At 37.0% G+C, this 18,315-nt stretch overlaps 1 protein-coding gene across 2 annotated transcripts in view; it reads right to left on the reverse strand.

The window, feature by feature from the left end:
- Positions 1–18,315, reverse strand: part of LOC131431239 (uncharacterized) — a 114,109-nt gene that overhangs the window by 25,582 nt on the left and 70,212 nt on the right. For both annotated transcript variants that reach the window (XM_058596833.1, XM_058596834.1), the window contains exon 2: positions 6,075–8,338. In XM_058596833.1, coding sequence (XP_058452816.1) covers positions 6,075–8,179 — 2,105 coding nt within the window. In that variant the 5' untranslated portion in view covers positions 8,180–8,338. The remainder of the gene's footprint in view (positions 1–6,074; positions 8,339–18,315) is intronic.

Consider the following 18,315-nt stretch of genomic DNA (forward strand, 5'->3'; position numbering starts at 1 on the left):
AGATGCCGAGGGCATTAATTTTTTACTTAAAATTAGAGTTATTTTTTTCTATTTTGTGATGTGATTTCGAGAAGATCAGATTTGAAGGATGTAGTCTCCAACTAGTCATCGGCAGCGTCTGGTCGGTTGGAACTTGTACGCTGAATTATCCTGGTGACGTTGGTACGCATCGATGGTTTTCGTATTCTTTCGTGTGGGTCCGCGGGAAACACCCCCGGGCAGCGAGAACCCGGCGGGTGGCCCGCGCGTTGATCATCGACTGAAAGAAGTGAATTATTCTCTTTGATACTCGTTTATACCAAACATTTCAGAAAAGTTTAATTTTGAATAATTTAAGATTATGCCACACAACTGATAATTTTATCATAAAATCGTGATCATATTTCCGATGGCGTGTAGCAAAAATTATGTTGATTCGTTAGATACAACAAGAGATATTCACGATCAGAAACTTATCACTCTTTCAGAGGTAAATTTTGAAAAGGCACCCCATAGTAAAGTAAGTCGTATTCACGACAAAAAAGCAAGAATGTAACGGCTGATATATTTAGGCTTTCTAGCTATGTAGTAATCGGGCTGTATCCCTTCGTTAGAAGCTTTTTTTATGACGTGACGTGAATCGATCAGAAACGGTCTACCATTTCCATTTGAAGAACTTATTCCATCAGAACGGGTTGGAAACAGCTACCGATACTATACGACCATTTAGACTACTCAGAAACACAAGTTATTGTAGAATCATTCCACAGAAACTAGTGTTGGATAGGCTGAAGTAGGATGATGCACTACAGCATTCCGACAAAAACTAATTACCAAAGCACAGAGAATAGACATCCAAGCTAGTACAAACTTTTTCAAAAATGCTGTGTAAAGCATACAAGCAAAAATCCGTTTAAAATTACCGTTGCGCACGACCTGGCACGCATGAATTACCATTGTATGAAAGCTTGAACGCAAGAGCCCATAAGAGATTACTGGGCTGCTAGAAGCGCCTCTACAGGAGAATTGCTACTTGGTGATTGCTTTTTAAAACAATCGTTAAATTCCTTACACAAATTGAAATGTCTACTTGGATGTGTGTTCTCTGTGACCAAAGACAAAATGTAACAACTTAAAAACAACGACTTTGTAATTCTATCGACATTTTTGAAAACAAATAAATCATAAATTTGGCGACACCAGGACTTCCAAAAGCTTAATCATCAAGGTATACTCATCGTGTATTTCAACAGCAAAAAAAATGGCGATCATATTTATCAACCGCAGACGGTACTTCAAGTCACGCTTTTATCAGTTTGCTCTTTACGAGACGGATCGTTCTTTTAATGAAAAAAAAAAATGGAGTGAGATGCGGCACATTCAAAGCCGCAACCTAATTAAAGGAGATAACCAAAATTTGCATGTCTCTGCAAGTAATTAAGATATTTTAGCTGGTATGAAATTGGTTGAGATAGCCTGGCTATTAAACGTGAAATAAATTTCCTTCTGCAGGAAAGAAGATGTAGTGTACTTGCATTTTTGTCTTTTGCTACCAAATCTTAGCGTTTAAACTTCTGAGAAAAGATTTAATTTTCACGGTACGTTTGAGAAATAATCGTTTTGTTTCATCTAGCTATAATCGGTCTGTTCTCGAGCTAAATGCCAACGGCACAACATGTATTTCTTGTAGAGTTCTTAGCTCACGTTGGATGATAGCAGTATTAGTAGATCTCGTAGCCATGGTAAAGCAGCAGTTTTTAGAGCAACGTCGCGAAGAGCCGGATCTCGAGACCTACTTGAACACAGTTGAAGTAGTCATTAGTGTAGCGCACGAAGAAAGTTAATTGTCGGAATAAATGCTCATGAGTGGATGAACGCGAGTTATTCTGGTTGACAGCGTATTTGAAAGCGTATGGAAACCGAAACTAGTCTTCGCGGGTCCAAATGCGAGCTACTAACGAAGCCTGTCGCTTTGTCAGGTTCAATCAAGGTTATCGAGATGTACAAAGTAGCACATGGCCCACAGAAAAAAATCCCTTATATTAGGTAAATCACATAAGAAAACTTTGTGCTCAGCAACTGACGGAATTTTACGAATAATCCTGCTGCAACGACTGATGCCTACATCGTCCTGTCTGTCGAAAAAAATTCGCCACCTGTACATAAGTACATCGCGGAGACAGTTAGCACGTGGCCTCGGATGTAAAAGTATTAGGAACATATTTGCAACCCACGGGAACGTGTCGACCTACGTAGCACGGCAAATCGCGATAGCTGTTCAGGAAAAGCTTGTTTTGCAGTATAACTTTTCTCATTTCCTTGCTAATAACGACCAACTGTTTTGTGTGTCATACAGCGTTGCACTAAACTGGTAACGTAGCACTAATCTAAACGACCATCCAACGAGCATGGAATGGGTTCGTCAATTGCGAGAAACTTCAGTGATGAAAGCCAGTAAAATTTAATATTTATCCACTACAGTTACCGCGTTCTATTCACCACTGAATCTGAACTGGGATAATGTTTTCACACGAGGCGGATACGTAGAGTGAAATTTATACTGTTTATTTTACAAGGCAAGGAAAGTTCTATGCATCTATGCTGTTGAAAGATATTTAGGTAAAACATACGATTTTGCACGCGAGCATCTTGCAGTTTCCAGAATCCGTATATGCTGAATTTCACGCTTCATTTTGTATTTAGTTATAACATTAATAGATTTAGTTAATAACATTCCAATGAAATTTATTATATTTCCTGCCTGTATAGAAGAATAAAGATAGATCCAGTCAGCTTGAAGAGAAATCATTCTTTGGTTCAACAACGCTATCAAACGGCATCACATTTACCTCAATGGGAAGAGTTAAGTGTATGTTGGTTAGAATTTGTTCGTATAATCTGAAAACTGAGAATGTATTGGCTATACGATGTCTTTGATGCAGACAAAGCAATCGTAGCAGTAGCGATATGAGGAGATCTCAGACCGTTGTCAATAACAATATAAACAACGTATTAGTTTAAATAGGTTTATGATTTTGCTTGATAGCAAATAGAAATAATTAGTTTTCGTTGATCACTCATCTAACCGACAAGTTCGACCACTAGCGGGGTATGCTTTGGTGTAGTTTAATTTTTTTCGATTGCTGTCAAGGGGGAAAACGAGTATCTAAATCAGTAGTTCCCAAACTTTTCTGGTCGAATGCTCATTTTGAATATAATTCTCGTTCTACTGTCCAAGAAGTAGAAAAAAATTATTAAAATTCTTAAAAATATAAATTGATTCGATTATTTTATAGTTAACTCAAGATTAAAACATAAAATAGATAGAAATAGAACAAAAATAGTTTTCTACCCAATCCCAACGCAGTGGAAATTAATTGTTAATTCAACATTGGGTTTCGTGACCTTTCTTACATGAAACTTCTTTATCATTTCATAAAGACAATTGAAGTTTCAATTTAATAATTGACCCTTTTGAGGGTTAGTTCTGACTCCTACTGCGTCCATTAGTTCATCCAATAGCAAAATATTAATAAAATTGATGTGCTGATAAAACTAAACTTAAACTAGGTTACGAAATCAACAACAAAATGTATAAAAATTTCAGCTTTTTTATAATTTATAGCAGGTAATCGTTTGGTTCAAATAATGTTCTTAAGCAGATTTAATAATAAATAACGAAATACCTAATATGATATTTAAAAAATAAGAGGAATATGTTTTGTTAAACTCAAATCGTTGTGACTATATTAGTATTATATTAGGATAAGAATTCTATGTAAAAGTGATGCTACAGCGAAGAAAAACTTATGTAAATTGCCTTAAGAAATAAACGTATTTATGGGAAAAAACATTGGGTAAGCAAAATAGAAGTCCATAGAGACACAACGAAATCTAACATACATTTGCTCAACCGGGAATTAATGAGAGATCACCTGGTAGGGGAAATGTGCAATAAGTTTTTGTGTGTGAAATTCTTCCACATGGGATCGACTAAAGTGTGAACCACACCGTCCGTGAACATTCAGATCTATGTCGTGTACAGTGGCGTACCGAGGAAATTGGACGCCCGGGGCGAAATAAGAGATTTGCCGCACCCATCGTTGGTTTAGTGAGCCTAAACTCTAAAATCCATCTTCGGAAAGATTACTTGGACGAGCAAAAAAAACAGGGTTCCAAGGATTACTTTGCCGCCCCCTTGAAAAGTAGCGCCCGGGGCGAATGGACTTGGATTTTGGAACTTTTGACAAAGTTTCTAAAACTAACCTTTGAACCTAGACTGTGGACATGAGTTCTGTGCCTGCATTCTTGACCAGTATTTTGCCCTTGGACTGTGAATTTGGACTGGATTCTGGATCTGAGTTCTCTAGAATTCCTCAAATCTTAACTTGAACCTGACTTATTGAAGGAGATTCTGAACCTAGACCAGGATTCTGAGCCTCAGTGCCCAACAAGTTTTCTGGATCTTAATACTGAATCTGGACATTTTGAACCATAATTCTGACAGAAAAATTCTGAACCTGAACCAGAAATCTGCACTTCGATTCTGAGCATGGATTCGGATTCTAGACCTGAACCTAGCTTCTTGACTTTAACTACTAACGTAGATTCTGGATCTGGAAGAGAGTTCTGGACCTAGATTCAGAAATTTAAACACTATTTTTACTACAATATTTTGACATGTACCAGAATCGTTAACCTGGAACTTGATTCTGAACCTGAACCTGAACCTGGATTCAGGAACAGAACTCTGGGCTTAGATTTTAGGTCCAAATTTTGTAGCATGATTAAGGAGTTTAAGTCTGGATCTGTGTTCTGTACCTGCAGTCTGGATAAAGATTCTGACCTTGGATCTGAACTTCAATTCGGGACTTCGATTTTGGACCAGAAGTCTGGACCTGGCCTCTCAAGTCTCGATTCTTGACCTATGGATATGAATTCTGAACAACAGAGGTTTGGAACCTGAACCTTGACTCTTCAGCTGAATTCCAGTTTCAGAACATGGACCAGGATTTCTGAGCAGAAATCGGAATCCGAATTCTGAGTCTGAATTTTGAAGACTTGAACTCCTGACCGGAATGCATATGAATTATTTACGTTTCGCATTCAGCTCATCAGTGCATTAGCAGATTATGTTGATCTACTAATGCCACCTCGCGGATCAACATAATCCGCTAAGCAGACGTAAAGTCATTGCTACTTACAACGCACTTATTTTACACTAATTGTGCAATGTCTATTCTGACGTCTGCTTAGCGGAATATGTTGATCCGCGAGGTGGCATTAGTAGATCAACATAATCTGCTAATGCACTGATGAGCTGAATGCGAAACGTAAATAATTCAATTTAGTCATGTGAACTTTAGCACAAATTGGAACCCAAGAGGTTCCAAACCCCCAAATGATTAGGAATGCATAGATTTCCGTGACCCTAGTTCTGAACTTGGACATGGACTTCAGTTTCGGACATAAATTCTTATCCCAGACCTAGAATCTGAACCTAAGTTCTGATCCGCGAAGCAGAATTCTGGACCTTAATTCTGGATTTGAACAAGATTATGGACTCGACATCTGAAAACTCAACAGATATCCAAGACATGTATCTGAATGATGAATGTGAACCTGGGTTCTAATTCTGAATTCTGAACCTGTACCTGAATTTCCCTTCTGTATTTTGTATGGATTGAATTTGGAAAAAAGACGTGATTTGAATTTCTGATGAAATTAAATATTAATTTAAACTATTTACACTCATTCTTATTTGACCAATTTTCGACCGTAACACCACTTAAGTATTCATCTTCTCACTTTCATTTTCTTACTCACAAATCTCACAAGAATTCAATGATTTACTAATCATATCATTTTTTCAAATAATAGGTTGGCTTGATTCTGGATTGTAATTCGCAATGAAATATTGAAAAGTTTTCCACATTTACTCAGGGCCTATCTCAGAAAGATTTTTTTAACTAGCGAAGTCCACTATTTGCGACTCATTGCCCATCAGTTGTCAATTTTGATACCCACTAAAAATGAGCTAAAAGGCTGTAGGGACCACTTTGGGAATCACTGATCTAAATCTAGTGAGTGTTTACCTGATGCCAGCAGTAGCGTTCCCCATAATGTTGAATGCATAGCAAGTGTACAGTCCACTGTCTCGACGCGAGATGTTATGAATTCTAAGGAAGCCATTTTCCAACAGCGTTATTCCCATGCCTAACTTCTGCTGCAGAATACCGTCTCCGCTTACGTTATCAGCCGTGAGCATCTGGAACTCGACCGACTGCTGGTACTTGTTCGGGGTACTTTCGCTCGTCGATTCGAACAGCAGAGATTTGTGGTCCTGCTCATGACTGTGGCGCAGAATTTCGTTCTTCGGGGTTATCCAGATGATATCGGGCGGTGGATTGCCGGTAAATACACACTCCAGCACGGCATCCGACTTGAGCAAGTGCATCTTGCTGTCCGAGGATTGCAGCAGCTCCGGTTTGAAGCAATTGATGTGCTGCAACACACGTACAATGTCCCCTGGATACCCGTTGCGACATTTCAGCTCGGATAGTTGCAGCAAATCGTAGACCTTCTGAGAGTTGTTCGCTGCTTGCAGCTCATCGATCCAGCTTAGAATCCAGTACATGTGACAATCGCAACCGTAGTCATTATTTAGAAAGTTGGCTTGTTCCAGTTGGTGCAGATTTCGGATTTGTTCCGGGATATACATGATGTCGTTGTTACCGACGTCCAGGTAGCGCAGTTTCGTTAGCTCACCGATTTCTTTCGGTAGGCTTGTCAGTCTATTATTTGATAGCAGCAAAGTCTCAAGATTTGGAACATTGCGGAAAACGCAAGGCTCAATCTCCTTCAGACGAGTGTTGTTGCGGATTGACAAGTAGTTCAGATTTCGCAGAATATCTCTGTTGATGGTATTGTTGTGACGGGACACCCAATTGCTTAGGAATTCCAAATTTGTGGCATCTAGGAATAGTTGTTCCAATTTGAACTGGCTAGAGAAAATCGAGTTCGGAAGTGTACGCATCACATTGTTGCTCAGGTTGATCGTTTGCACATTTTTCAACGCCGAGAAAACCGTCGATGGGAGAATGTAGATCTGATTGTTGTTGATGTATAGTTGTTTCAGGTTTTCCAGTGTATCGAACGCATTGCGATCGATGAACACTAGTTTGTTCGATGAAAGATCCAGCATTTGGAGTTTCTTCAAGCCATATAGGGCGCTCTTCGAGATCTTCTCGATAATATTGTTTTTCAGTCTTAGTACGCGCAGCTGTTTGTTGATTAGAAAGAAGTTATCCAGGAACGACACGAGCATATTGTTGGATACATCCAGAACCTCTAAAGCGCGTAGCTCCTTGAAGATTTGAAATGGAACCACGTACAGGCGGTTGTTGGACATGTACAGATCGGTTAGATTGTTTAACCCATTGAAGATATTCCGTGGAAGATCATGTATAGTGTTGTTCGATAAGTTCAAAACTTTCAATCGATTCAAGGGTTTGAGTAAACCAAGTACTATCTCGTTCAGTTTATTATCCTGTAGCTGCAACTCTTCTAAATTTATTAAGTCATAGAAAATATCGCTTGGAAGATTGATTAATTGATTCTCGGATAGTTTCAACAGTTTTAGTCTTACGAGCTTACTAAAATATTCTCGTCTTAGGTTTTTAAGATTATTCTCGCTTAAGTCTAGTATCTTTAAATTAGTGTACTTTTTGTCCTCTCGTCCAAACGTCAGTTCTAGCTGTCGTTCCGTAACATTACTTTCACTCCATCTTACTATCTCTAGATAGTTTTCATTTTTAAACGCCAGATAATCACTGTTGGCATTCTCAACCGGAACTCGTTCCAACAGAACTCCTTTATAAGAATTTACCGGTCTAAGGTATTCTTCGTTGACCGTACGAAGTCCTGTATCAGAACAACTCAGCACTTTGAGATGACCATTTACATCTCCGCTGTTGTCACTGTGAGTTGGATAGTCAGATGAGCGTAGTATGTCATCCAGATTGTTTCTGTTTCCATCACCAATCAGAGAGTTTTTGTCGCTGTTACTACTGCTGCTGCTGTCGCTACTACCGCCAAGACTTCCGAAGCTTGACGTTAGAGCACATTTCGTCTGATCCGCTACACGTACGATGAGAAGTAACTGGGTTAGTATCAAGACGATACGTGTGCGTCGGGCCATTCTAACAACTGCAAGAGGAATACTTTTCCACTGAAGGTTTTCGGTGTTGGTTTGTTTGCGATGCGGTCACACGTGTGCCTGTGATAGCAGTCCCATCTGGCTTTAGTCGTTACGTTGCTCGACCGGAACAGGTGATGCATCATTACCGGAGCGACGATTCTGAAAATTACAATGAAAACAAAACGAAACGTTAGGAAAGAGGAGTAAACATTTGAAGTAAAGTTTTGATTCTTATGAATACATAACATTCAGCTAGAAATATCAATAAAGACCCGTTCTGACATAAGAATGCGTATTTCTTCCGCAAACGGCGAAAATATGCATAGAGAAGCGAAAGTCATATGAGAAAGAAGCATTCACATATTCAAACTACCGGTGTCCATTTGAAAATAAATACTCCGAAAATCCAGAAGTTTACGTCACTAATAATTTGAATAGAATTTCACAGACTGGTATAGTAAATAACATAGAATAGAATAAAATCGAGTTGCACATCAAAATGCAGTGCCAAAGGTTCACTTTTTCTTCTATCCGCTACGCCACACAGGATCGTAAAATTACATTCATAACGAGATGGAGAAATTTCCACGACCGACCGCGTGGAAGAGGGGTGGGGATGAGAACATTTACCAACATGGAATAAGGTCATAATATTTTTGCGGTGTCTGCTAAATGCAAATCGATGAGTTTGTTGAATATTTTCGCTGTAAACTCCAACCAACGCGGCTTGCAGTGGATCATTGATGAACAGAATCAAGACCGAGAATATGGTGTATCGAAACGGGTTATTATGATAGGGCTTTTAGTTTGTGCTAGCAAAGAGATGGGACATTTTTGCGTGACTGTTTTCCATTTTAGAACACCGAATCGTTCGCTTTGAAAGGTTACCGAATTCATCCTGAAACAGAATATTGCAACAAAACAACGACGAAGCACGACAAACTGTTTGCTGATCGGTTGTAAGCTATCGGAAAAAAGTAAAATGCACAAGTTTAGTTTTGACAGGGAACATGTTACCTAATTGGATTCCAGTAGAGATGGGCGGGTTTGCAACTTCTTAAATCCAAACCCGACTCGTACCCGATCAATAATAAAAAATATTCAGCCTTTACCCGACCCGAACTAGATTTCTTTTTAATCTTAAACACGAACCCGACGTGTGCCAAATTAATAATAGAAATCTTTACCGAACCCATTGGATTCGTTTTCGGGTCGGATTCGGCCATCTCTAGTTTCCAGATCTGAATTCTTTTCAAAGGTTTTCAGATTTAATCATTCAGTTTCAATGATAGCATTGCTGATGAACCGCCACTTGAAAAAAAGGCTAAAAGAGACGCGGACGAATTGAGCTCACCACCAGTCGTTTTGCTGTAAGCACTGCCTATTTTCAAGAAACCGAGAATTCAATGTAAAACTTGATATTATGTAATGTAGGTATTACAAATTAACCCGAAATTTGAGTTAAGTGTATATAATCAATTTTGTTTTTTACCTAGTATAAAAAATAGGAGGGCCGAGTGTCATATACCAATCGATTCAGCTCGACGAACTGAGCAAATGTCCGTGTGTGTCTGTATGTGTGTTGTCAACAAAGAGGTCGAGATTTCAGAGATGGTTGGACCGATTTTGATCAAACTAGTCGCAAATGAGCCATAGATTGTTAAAATCCGTCCATTTTTAACGAAGATATCGATATTTTTGTGTAAGTTATACTGTTGCATACAATTGTCTCTAAATACCAAAAACGCTGTGTACAGCATCCTTTTTCATAACATTTTGCCTCGGGCCGATTTTAGCACGGTTCGTTTTTGGCAACATGATCGTTCAAATATGACATATGTAAACCAGATGATAGCAGCATTTTCGAGTTGAAAGCAATTCCATAATTATATTGATTTAAACTACTTACAGCAATAAATGCTGGAAGAACATAACACCTATATACCATTCGAATCAGTTCGTCGAGATCAGTAAATGCTTGTGTGACAAATAATTTCACTCAATTTTCTCGGAGATGGCTAAACCGTTTTCTACAAACACAGATTCATATGAAAAGCCGTATGCTCGCAAAAAAGGTTTCTGAATTACATTTAGATCCGACTTCTGGTTCCGGAACTACAGGATAATATGTGAAACGAAGTTAAAATAATGCAACTCATTTTTTTCTCTTGGATGGCTGAACCGATCTAAGATTCAAATGAAATCTAAGAACCATCTATGGTTCAAATAAAAGGTCTTAAGATTCCATAGAACATCTTGCTTTTTAGTCAGATCCGACTTCCGGTTTAGGAGATACAAAGTTATTAGTATAAAAATTTCCGTTTCACATAAATTATTCAGGTTGATCGGGTTTGCAGATTTGGATAGTCGATAACCAAATAAACTTATTTCAGTTTTAGCGGTAATCAGTTTTCGATATTGAAGGTACCCAAAAATTTTATTCGCGCTACGATTTCTCAAATATGCCTACACTGTTTTTCAAACATTTTGAATAAAATGTACACTATACAGCTCCTTAGATTAATTTAACTGACTTCATCTACCCTATTTTCGAATTCTGGTTCCAGTATCCAATCGTTTCTCAAAGCTCAATCGTTTTCTCAAAAAGGTAAAATCGAATTAATTAAACAAAAATTCAAATTAGAAGACTTATGGTCCCATACAAAATTGGTGAATTTTATCCGATTCTGACTTCCGATGCTGGAATTACAGGGTGATGAGTTTTTAAAATTCAAACCGATATAGAAGCTAAAAAGTTTCAAAGTTGGACTCAAATCTATTGCAATTTATTCGTCATATTAATTTATGGCCATACGAATCGTTTAGGGTTATGCTGGTTTCTGAATTAGATTCAAATTACATCCGATTTGCAGTTGCATTAAAATTATGTCATGATAACTAAACCATCAAAGAACATTCATCCCCAAAAAAAAGCGGATTGATAAAAAAAGATATCATCTCACTGCTAGGTGGATTAGGCACGTTTTTTGTTTTGTTTTCGATTGAAAAGTGCCTTAGCAGTTTATATTGAGCTGCTAGTGCGACTTAGCAGTTCAATATACATACACGTGCGATGTCTAACCTGACGTCTCGGATAAAACAAGTTTCAGTTTACTGGCCGTAAAGATTGTACTTATTTAGGGTTTAAAAATTATCTCAAAACTTGTGATTAACATAGGGGAGACAGTGGCAAAACCGGATAATTTTTAGAAATTGAAAAAATAACACTCATTAGGAATACATTTTTACCAAAGTTATACACACCGTTTTGAAGCTTCAGCCCTTCAGTTACAATTTCCCATTTGTGATTTTGAAAAATATGCTTTAGTTTTCGTTCCAAGTCTCTAAAAACATCTAAAATATCAGAAATCGTGGGACTAAATCAGACACCCTATGGGGCTAAACAACTTCACACAAAGATGAAGAACAAATCAAGTAGGGCGCCAAATCTCAAGATATCTGAAAGAACGCGAAGAAAATGAAACTGTTGATTTCACTCTTTCGTGGGACTAGATCTTGCTTGCCGGTACTGTTTTGAAATTTGACGCCCTGCTGAACCAAATAATTTATGCAGATACGGACGTTCGAGTCATTATTGAAGACTATTTGATCGTTTAAATACATATTATGCACGTTTTGCTTAATTCTATAGTAAATCTAGTTTTAATAAGTGATAAGAAATGAAAAAAATTGTAACATATTTATGTTTTATGAATCCGTTAAGAATTGCAAATCCCAAAATTATGTGCCCGGTTCAGCCCCACGTTTTTATAGAATAGCCTCACTCAGATAATTTATTTTCGAGATACAATAATAATTTGAATTCACTAACCAGACCATCGTTACGATGCACAGAAAATCAGAAAAAAGTTATTGTAAAAAACATGCACTTTTTGATATGAATACGATTGACTTAGCGACATCCAGCAAACTGACGTCTGCCTGTTACATGAAAACGCGTTTACAAAGTCAATCAATGGATCGACATAATTGTTCATTTTTAAGATAGCGGTTTAGTCCCGTGTCCGGTTTAGCCCCGGTCTCCCCTACATAATTGTTTTAAATCACGAGGTGTATCCGGTATCCTGGGCCATTTTTCACTCGACTATTTCTCAAAACTGTAGTAAAAGGTGTTTAAAACTAACACACTCTGCCATTTTAGTATGTTTCCTTACTTTTATTGTGATTTTTTGTAAACAATTTCTTTGGTTATTTATACATAAAAATTGAACTTAAAAATTTGTTGACGTTTGGCCCAAGACTTCCACCATGGCGAGTACCTTGGACCACAACTATCATCAACTATCACAATCAAAATTTAATTATTTCCATTGATAAAACTTTTAATAATACTGTCCCTGTGTTAGGAAAATTTGTTCAAGGTGGTATTTTTCAACATTGTAATTGCACATTATCAGATTTTTAATTATGAAACATTTTTTGCAACTTTCGAATTGCAATTAAATCTAAAAAATTAGATTCTCTGATACTCAATTTCTTTATTCTCTGCAAAACGGAAGAAAAAAATATACATTCTGTCAATGTATTAATCAAAAATTTTGAAACCAAAGAATTACATTGTCGTCGCAAAAATGAGGTTTTTTTTTCCTTTCAAGTAATCTTTTCGATGGAATTTGGACGGAGGTCACAGAAGTTGCTAACTTTATTTACAATAAAAAACTCAAAGAATACTTATTACTTCAATACTTTTCGATAAAACATGAGTCGTCCAAGGCAGCCGACTCTCCCCTTTTTGAAAATATAGACTTTGGGATAACACTCGATCTCGGCCTTTCGTGCATTTCTAAGATGAATTTGTATTTGTCAGGAATCGGAGTAAGTTTGAGCGTTTCTACATTAGGTCTTAGTCTAAGGTTATAATTCTGATACGTTATTATTTTTCTCTTTTACTTGTAAGCCATTGTTTCGGACGTTTGAATTATTACAATTGATATAAATTTCGTTAAAATGAACCAACTGAAAACCCCTAAAAATTATTTAGGGATTTTTTATAACAAAATAACCGACTTATGCATAAAGCACTTATTTTGTGTCAATTTCCTCACGTTTCACCCTCATCTCATCAATGCTTTAAGCAGTTCAAATTGAACTGCCATTATCACCTTGCAGGTCAATTTAAATCGCTAAGGAGAGGAGACGCAAAGTTTACACTGCTTGAAACACTAATGAGCGGAAGGCGAAACGTTAAGAAACTTAAAAAACTTTTAAAATCTACTGCATTTTATGAAAGTGTATTGTAATTTGAATAAGATTTGAACCTCTCGGATCAGAAATACTTTCTCAGAGGAAAATGAAAAAAATAAAATGTGTCAGAAATGTTTATTTCAGCACTCAGTTGATTAACTGACCGTTAACTGAAAGCTGTAAACAAAATTACACGGTAATTGTTTCTATAGTAACCTAAAGATTTCAAATTTAAAAATAACAATTACAAATGATTGACACTATCTACTGATGCCAGCCGAAATTACTTTTTTGAAAACCCCATAATTATTTCTATACAGAGCTGAAATGAATTTAGGTACAGTTACCTTACCCGAAATATTTTTTTTTCTTTCTTTCAAAATATATTTACCACACACATCAAATAAACGATTACCGCTGCCGCATTGCGATGCGGAAAATTCTTCCTGCTCTGTTCCGTATACGTTTTGGGAAGACAGCACTTTGAGGTGCCATAGCTCCGGTTTTGACTTTTCGCTTTATCACCATTCATATTTGCTTGCTTCTGTTTGTGTTTGTTATTCAAACTGCATACATCATTGACGTTATATTTTTCATCATCGATCCAAACGATAAGTGTATTCAAGCGCGGCTATGAAAACGATTGATGTCGGTACTTCTGATGGATATTGAAGTGGATCGTCCATCCCAGATCAAGGATTATGATACCATTTAATGTGGATCAACCGACTGAATTGATGATGTTCGACGAGAGCAGTAATATCTCGCTAGTATTGATAGTAAATATATGAGAGGCACTTAGCAATGAAAGCTTTGGGAGTATAGTAAATTTGAGGTTTTTACGTGGATTATCACTTATTATCTTTTTATTTCGACGAAAGTTAATCATTTTCATCCAAAAAGTTCCGAGTAGTGAATAGGAAATCGTAAAAAAAAACATTTGTTCGGTTTATTGTTTTCTTTCGATTATAGAGATTTTATCTTTTACCCCCGGGATGAGAAAAATAAAGTGTGGGGGTTAGTGTTGGAACTTAACGGTTACGTAACAATTGAATCGTCGTCATCGCTACACACACATTCGTAGTCCAGAAAAGACGGTTGAATTGAAAGTTATATGAGATGCTGTGATAGAAAGTTAGAGAGTGTTTTGTGCGATTATTGTTCCAGAATTTTCACGATTTTTTTTAGCGTATTCAGAGCGAATGTTTCAGAGTAAATACACTGAGGTCTTTTCAACGTGGAGGATACGTACCGCACAAACAACCGCGCAAAAAACTTCGTGAAACTGCCTAACTTTGGAAATCCGTGAAAAAACCGCGTAACTTCGGACATACACGTAGAAAAAACGCAAAATTGAAGAATTTTTTTTTTGTTTTCCAAATATCTTCAAAAATTCATGAAGCATCGAGATTTCGTATTATCTCGACAAAAATTTGTTTGCAAAAATCGACTTTGAGATTAGGAAAACCTTTTTTTTTGGTGCCATATGTATTAAAAATTCATGAAACATCGAGATCTGGTGAAAAAATCGAAAATTTTCCGTCAGAGGTGTTTTAAAAAAATTCGGAATAACACCAGGTCTCGACGTTTCATTCATTTCTAAGACAAAACAAAAGAAAACATAATTTTGAGAATTTCAATAAAAAACCAAGTAACGAAAACGAAATTACGCGATTTTTTACGCGTATTTCAGAAGTTACGCGTAAATCTGCGTAAAAAAACGCGTAACTTTGGAAATCCGCGTAAAAAAACTCCGTAACTTTGGAAATCCGCGTCAAAAAAGCCGTGTGAAAAACCGCTTTAAAACCGCGTGAAAAAGACCTCAGTGTACATACTTATCCGTTTTCTAATTATATAGTCATTTTTCTATCTTTTTTTCCTTCTAGTTGTCTTTATTTCTTCTTCTTTTTCTTCTTAGTATTCACGCAACCAGAAGTTTAATAATTACTTAAAACATCCACTTTCTTGTTGCTTAAATGTACACGCGGAACTTTTGAGAATTTGAATGTACAATACAAGCTCCACGTGAACATTCTCCCTGCTTAAGAAAACACGTAGTAATTTTTGACAGTTCGAAGTACAGAGCAAGTTACGCGTGAACTGCATAGTAGCTGAACAATGTATACTAGAAGTGCCTTAGAAGTTCGTTCGGATGCGTCGCGCGATCTGACAAGTGTGGATAATTACTTTAAAGAACGGGCTGCTTAGAATTCTATTCATGAACTTCATAAGCTGCTGAACCCAAATCAGGCCCTTTCGCTCAAACTTTTGGTTAGTTGGGTATACGTACTAAAACAGACGAGTTCAGTAAATGTTCCGGTGACCTCAAGGTAGTAATCTTGGACCCATTCTGCTCGCTTTATTATTCAATGATGTCACATCGATCATTACAGAAAGTTGTAAGTTACTGTATTCTGATGGTTTTGAAACATTTATTGTAGACGAGATTCTCGCGGATTGTTATCTGCCTCAAACGCGACGTGAGTAACGAAAAAACATAAAACAAGCCGTGAGTTATTCGCAAGTTATGAGAATGTATGAAAGATCCAAATATTTTACTTGATGCGAAGCGGTTTTTACGAAGTCGCAGACTATGGTAGTAGAAAAAGCCAGTAGAAAACGTTTTATGTTTAAAATAGTCAATTACATACACACTTCACCATGTAATTCCGGAACCGGAAGCCGGATCCGAACAAAATTTGACATCAACTTATGGAACTATAATACCTTTCATTTGAACATATTTTCGGTCCAGCTATTTCTAAATAATAGATGTGATTTATGGTTTCGAGTTTACAATCACTTTTCCTGATACTTCCGGAAGCGGAAACGAAGATTCGGTATACGGAAAATCAATGTATTTGGTCATCAACTAATCAGATCTCTCTAATTGAAGAGTTATGCGGTTAGTTTACAGTATTTTGTTCGAATTTTCAGTGTCACAGTGTTTTTCTACTTCTAGACCTGCAGTTCCAGAACCGGAAGTCGTATCCAGATAAAACTTAATAGGGTTCAATTGGATTGTAAGACCTTTCATTTAAATCTAAGCTTGTAAAATTTATCGAGTAGTCACTGAGAAAATCGAGTGCAAATTTAACCCCGTTACTCCGGAACCGCCAATACGAATCGGCTGCGAAGTCTGTTGAAGCAGAAAGGCCAAATTCCACAAAAGGAATATAATGCCAAGACTTTGCTTTGCTTATTGCTCTGGGTAGCCGGTTGCCGAGAATACGTCGCAATTTTATCGAGTTTTGTATTAATATATAGTTCCTACTAAAATACGAAATTTCTTCCGAAACTCGTAAAATTCCGGATAGCCGTCTGATTCTGATAATTCATTGTGTTGTTTTTTTTTTCAATAGACAGCCGTGATACTGGTATGATATCACTCGATCATCGTCATACATAGACACATTTCGGGTACTCGACGAACTGATTCGAATGCTATATGGCACTCGGACCTCGAATGGTATATGACTTCGGGCCTCGGTTCAAAGGTCAGTTTTCACAGTGATTACATAACATTTCTATACGAGAAAAGCAAAACCATCAACAATTGATCCAACGTAAAAGTTTAATTTCGATTCGAAATACAAATCATATTTGATAGCAAATGTCATATTTGTTACGTCGAATGTTATACAAATTGATCGAAATATACACGAGTCTATTTTTCGATACGTACAGAATTGAGCGCCACTCAAACGCGACAGATAGGGAAATTAAATTCGACGCCTGTTACGAAATAATCTCAAGAAGACCAGGAGAATTGAAAAAAAAGCTGTCAATGCACCCCAGTCAGTATACGAGAGAGAGAGTGAGACTGATAACAGCGAACGGCTCAAAGTGAACCAAAGCGAAAAGGTCAATGTACAAGATTATCAATTTTTTGTTACGTACATGAAAGTTCCCCGTGCACCTAGTTGTTGGCCTTTTCAAAGCGCAGAAATGTCCAATTTTCTTCTGGATTCGTTAAATTGACCTTCCCTGACGGTCTAGAGCGATATTTGAATATCACAACATATGGTGGCGGTGCATCGGAGCAGCTGTTTAAAATTTGCAACAGTAAAAGTCGACGGTGGTGAGGATTTCTTTCACCGTACTTGAGAGCTGTGGCGTCAATATGGGACGAAACAGAGAGATTTGACAAACAGCTGAATGATATTTATATTACCACATGCCATCACAAATATCACTTTACGGGGTTTGACCTTTCACGAGCTGTTGTAACAAAGTAATCTTATTTGCATAGTTTTCGGGACACACACGACACTTTTTGCAATGCACTTGAAGGTGTGAGAGAATATTCGCATTTTATTCTATAACAATAGATAGTGAATATTCGTTCCTACAGAACACGCTTCGTAAATATGTGCTATATTTGATGTTACTAAATATATATGTTAATTAACATTTGTGTCACTAATTCCTTACACTATAATTGCTATCACCTGTTGATAGTTTGTTATATCGCTTTCAGTTGAGTATGTAATTTGTCCTATTTACACATTATGAAAGTGACTCTCATGTTTAAATTACGAAAAATGTACATAATCTTATTTCGAAAGCTAAATTTTTTCCATCAAGTCAAAATTCAATTTAGATTTAAACGTCCGAAAATTATAGTTTGAGATATTTGTAAGAAATCTTTTCTGTTTTTTTTGAAATACTTTTTTCCTTTATCGACAACTATTTCATTGGCCAAAGGTTGATCGCGATCGTCGATTAGATTTCACGAGGATTGGACATAGAAGAGAATGTTGATAATCATCAAATCGAAATAATCTTCTGCACTTTTCAAAAGTGCATAAAGAGGCTAGTTCGTATAGAAAATATTTGCCGTACATGCAGGCTTCATAAACGGTTGAGTCAACTTTAAAAGACTGTCCCAGAAAGTATGGACCGCTGCCATTTCACAATGGTTCAGAATC

Source organism: Malaya genurostris, chromosome 2 (genome assembly GCF_030247185.1).
Source record: "Malaya genurostris strain Urasoe2022 chromosome 2, Malgen_1.1, whole genome shotgun sequence".
NCBI lineage: Eukaryota > Metazoa > Arthropoda > Insecta > Diptera > Culicidae > Malaya > Malaya genurostris.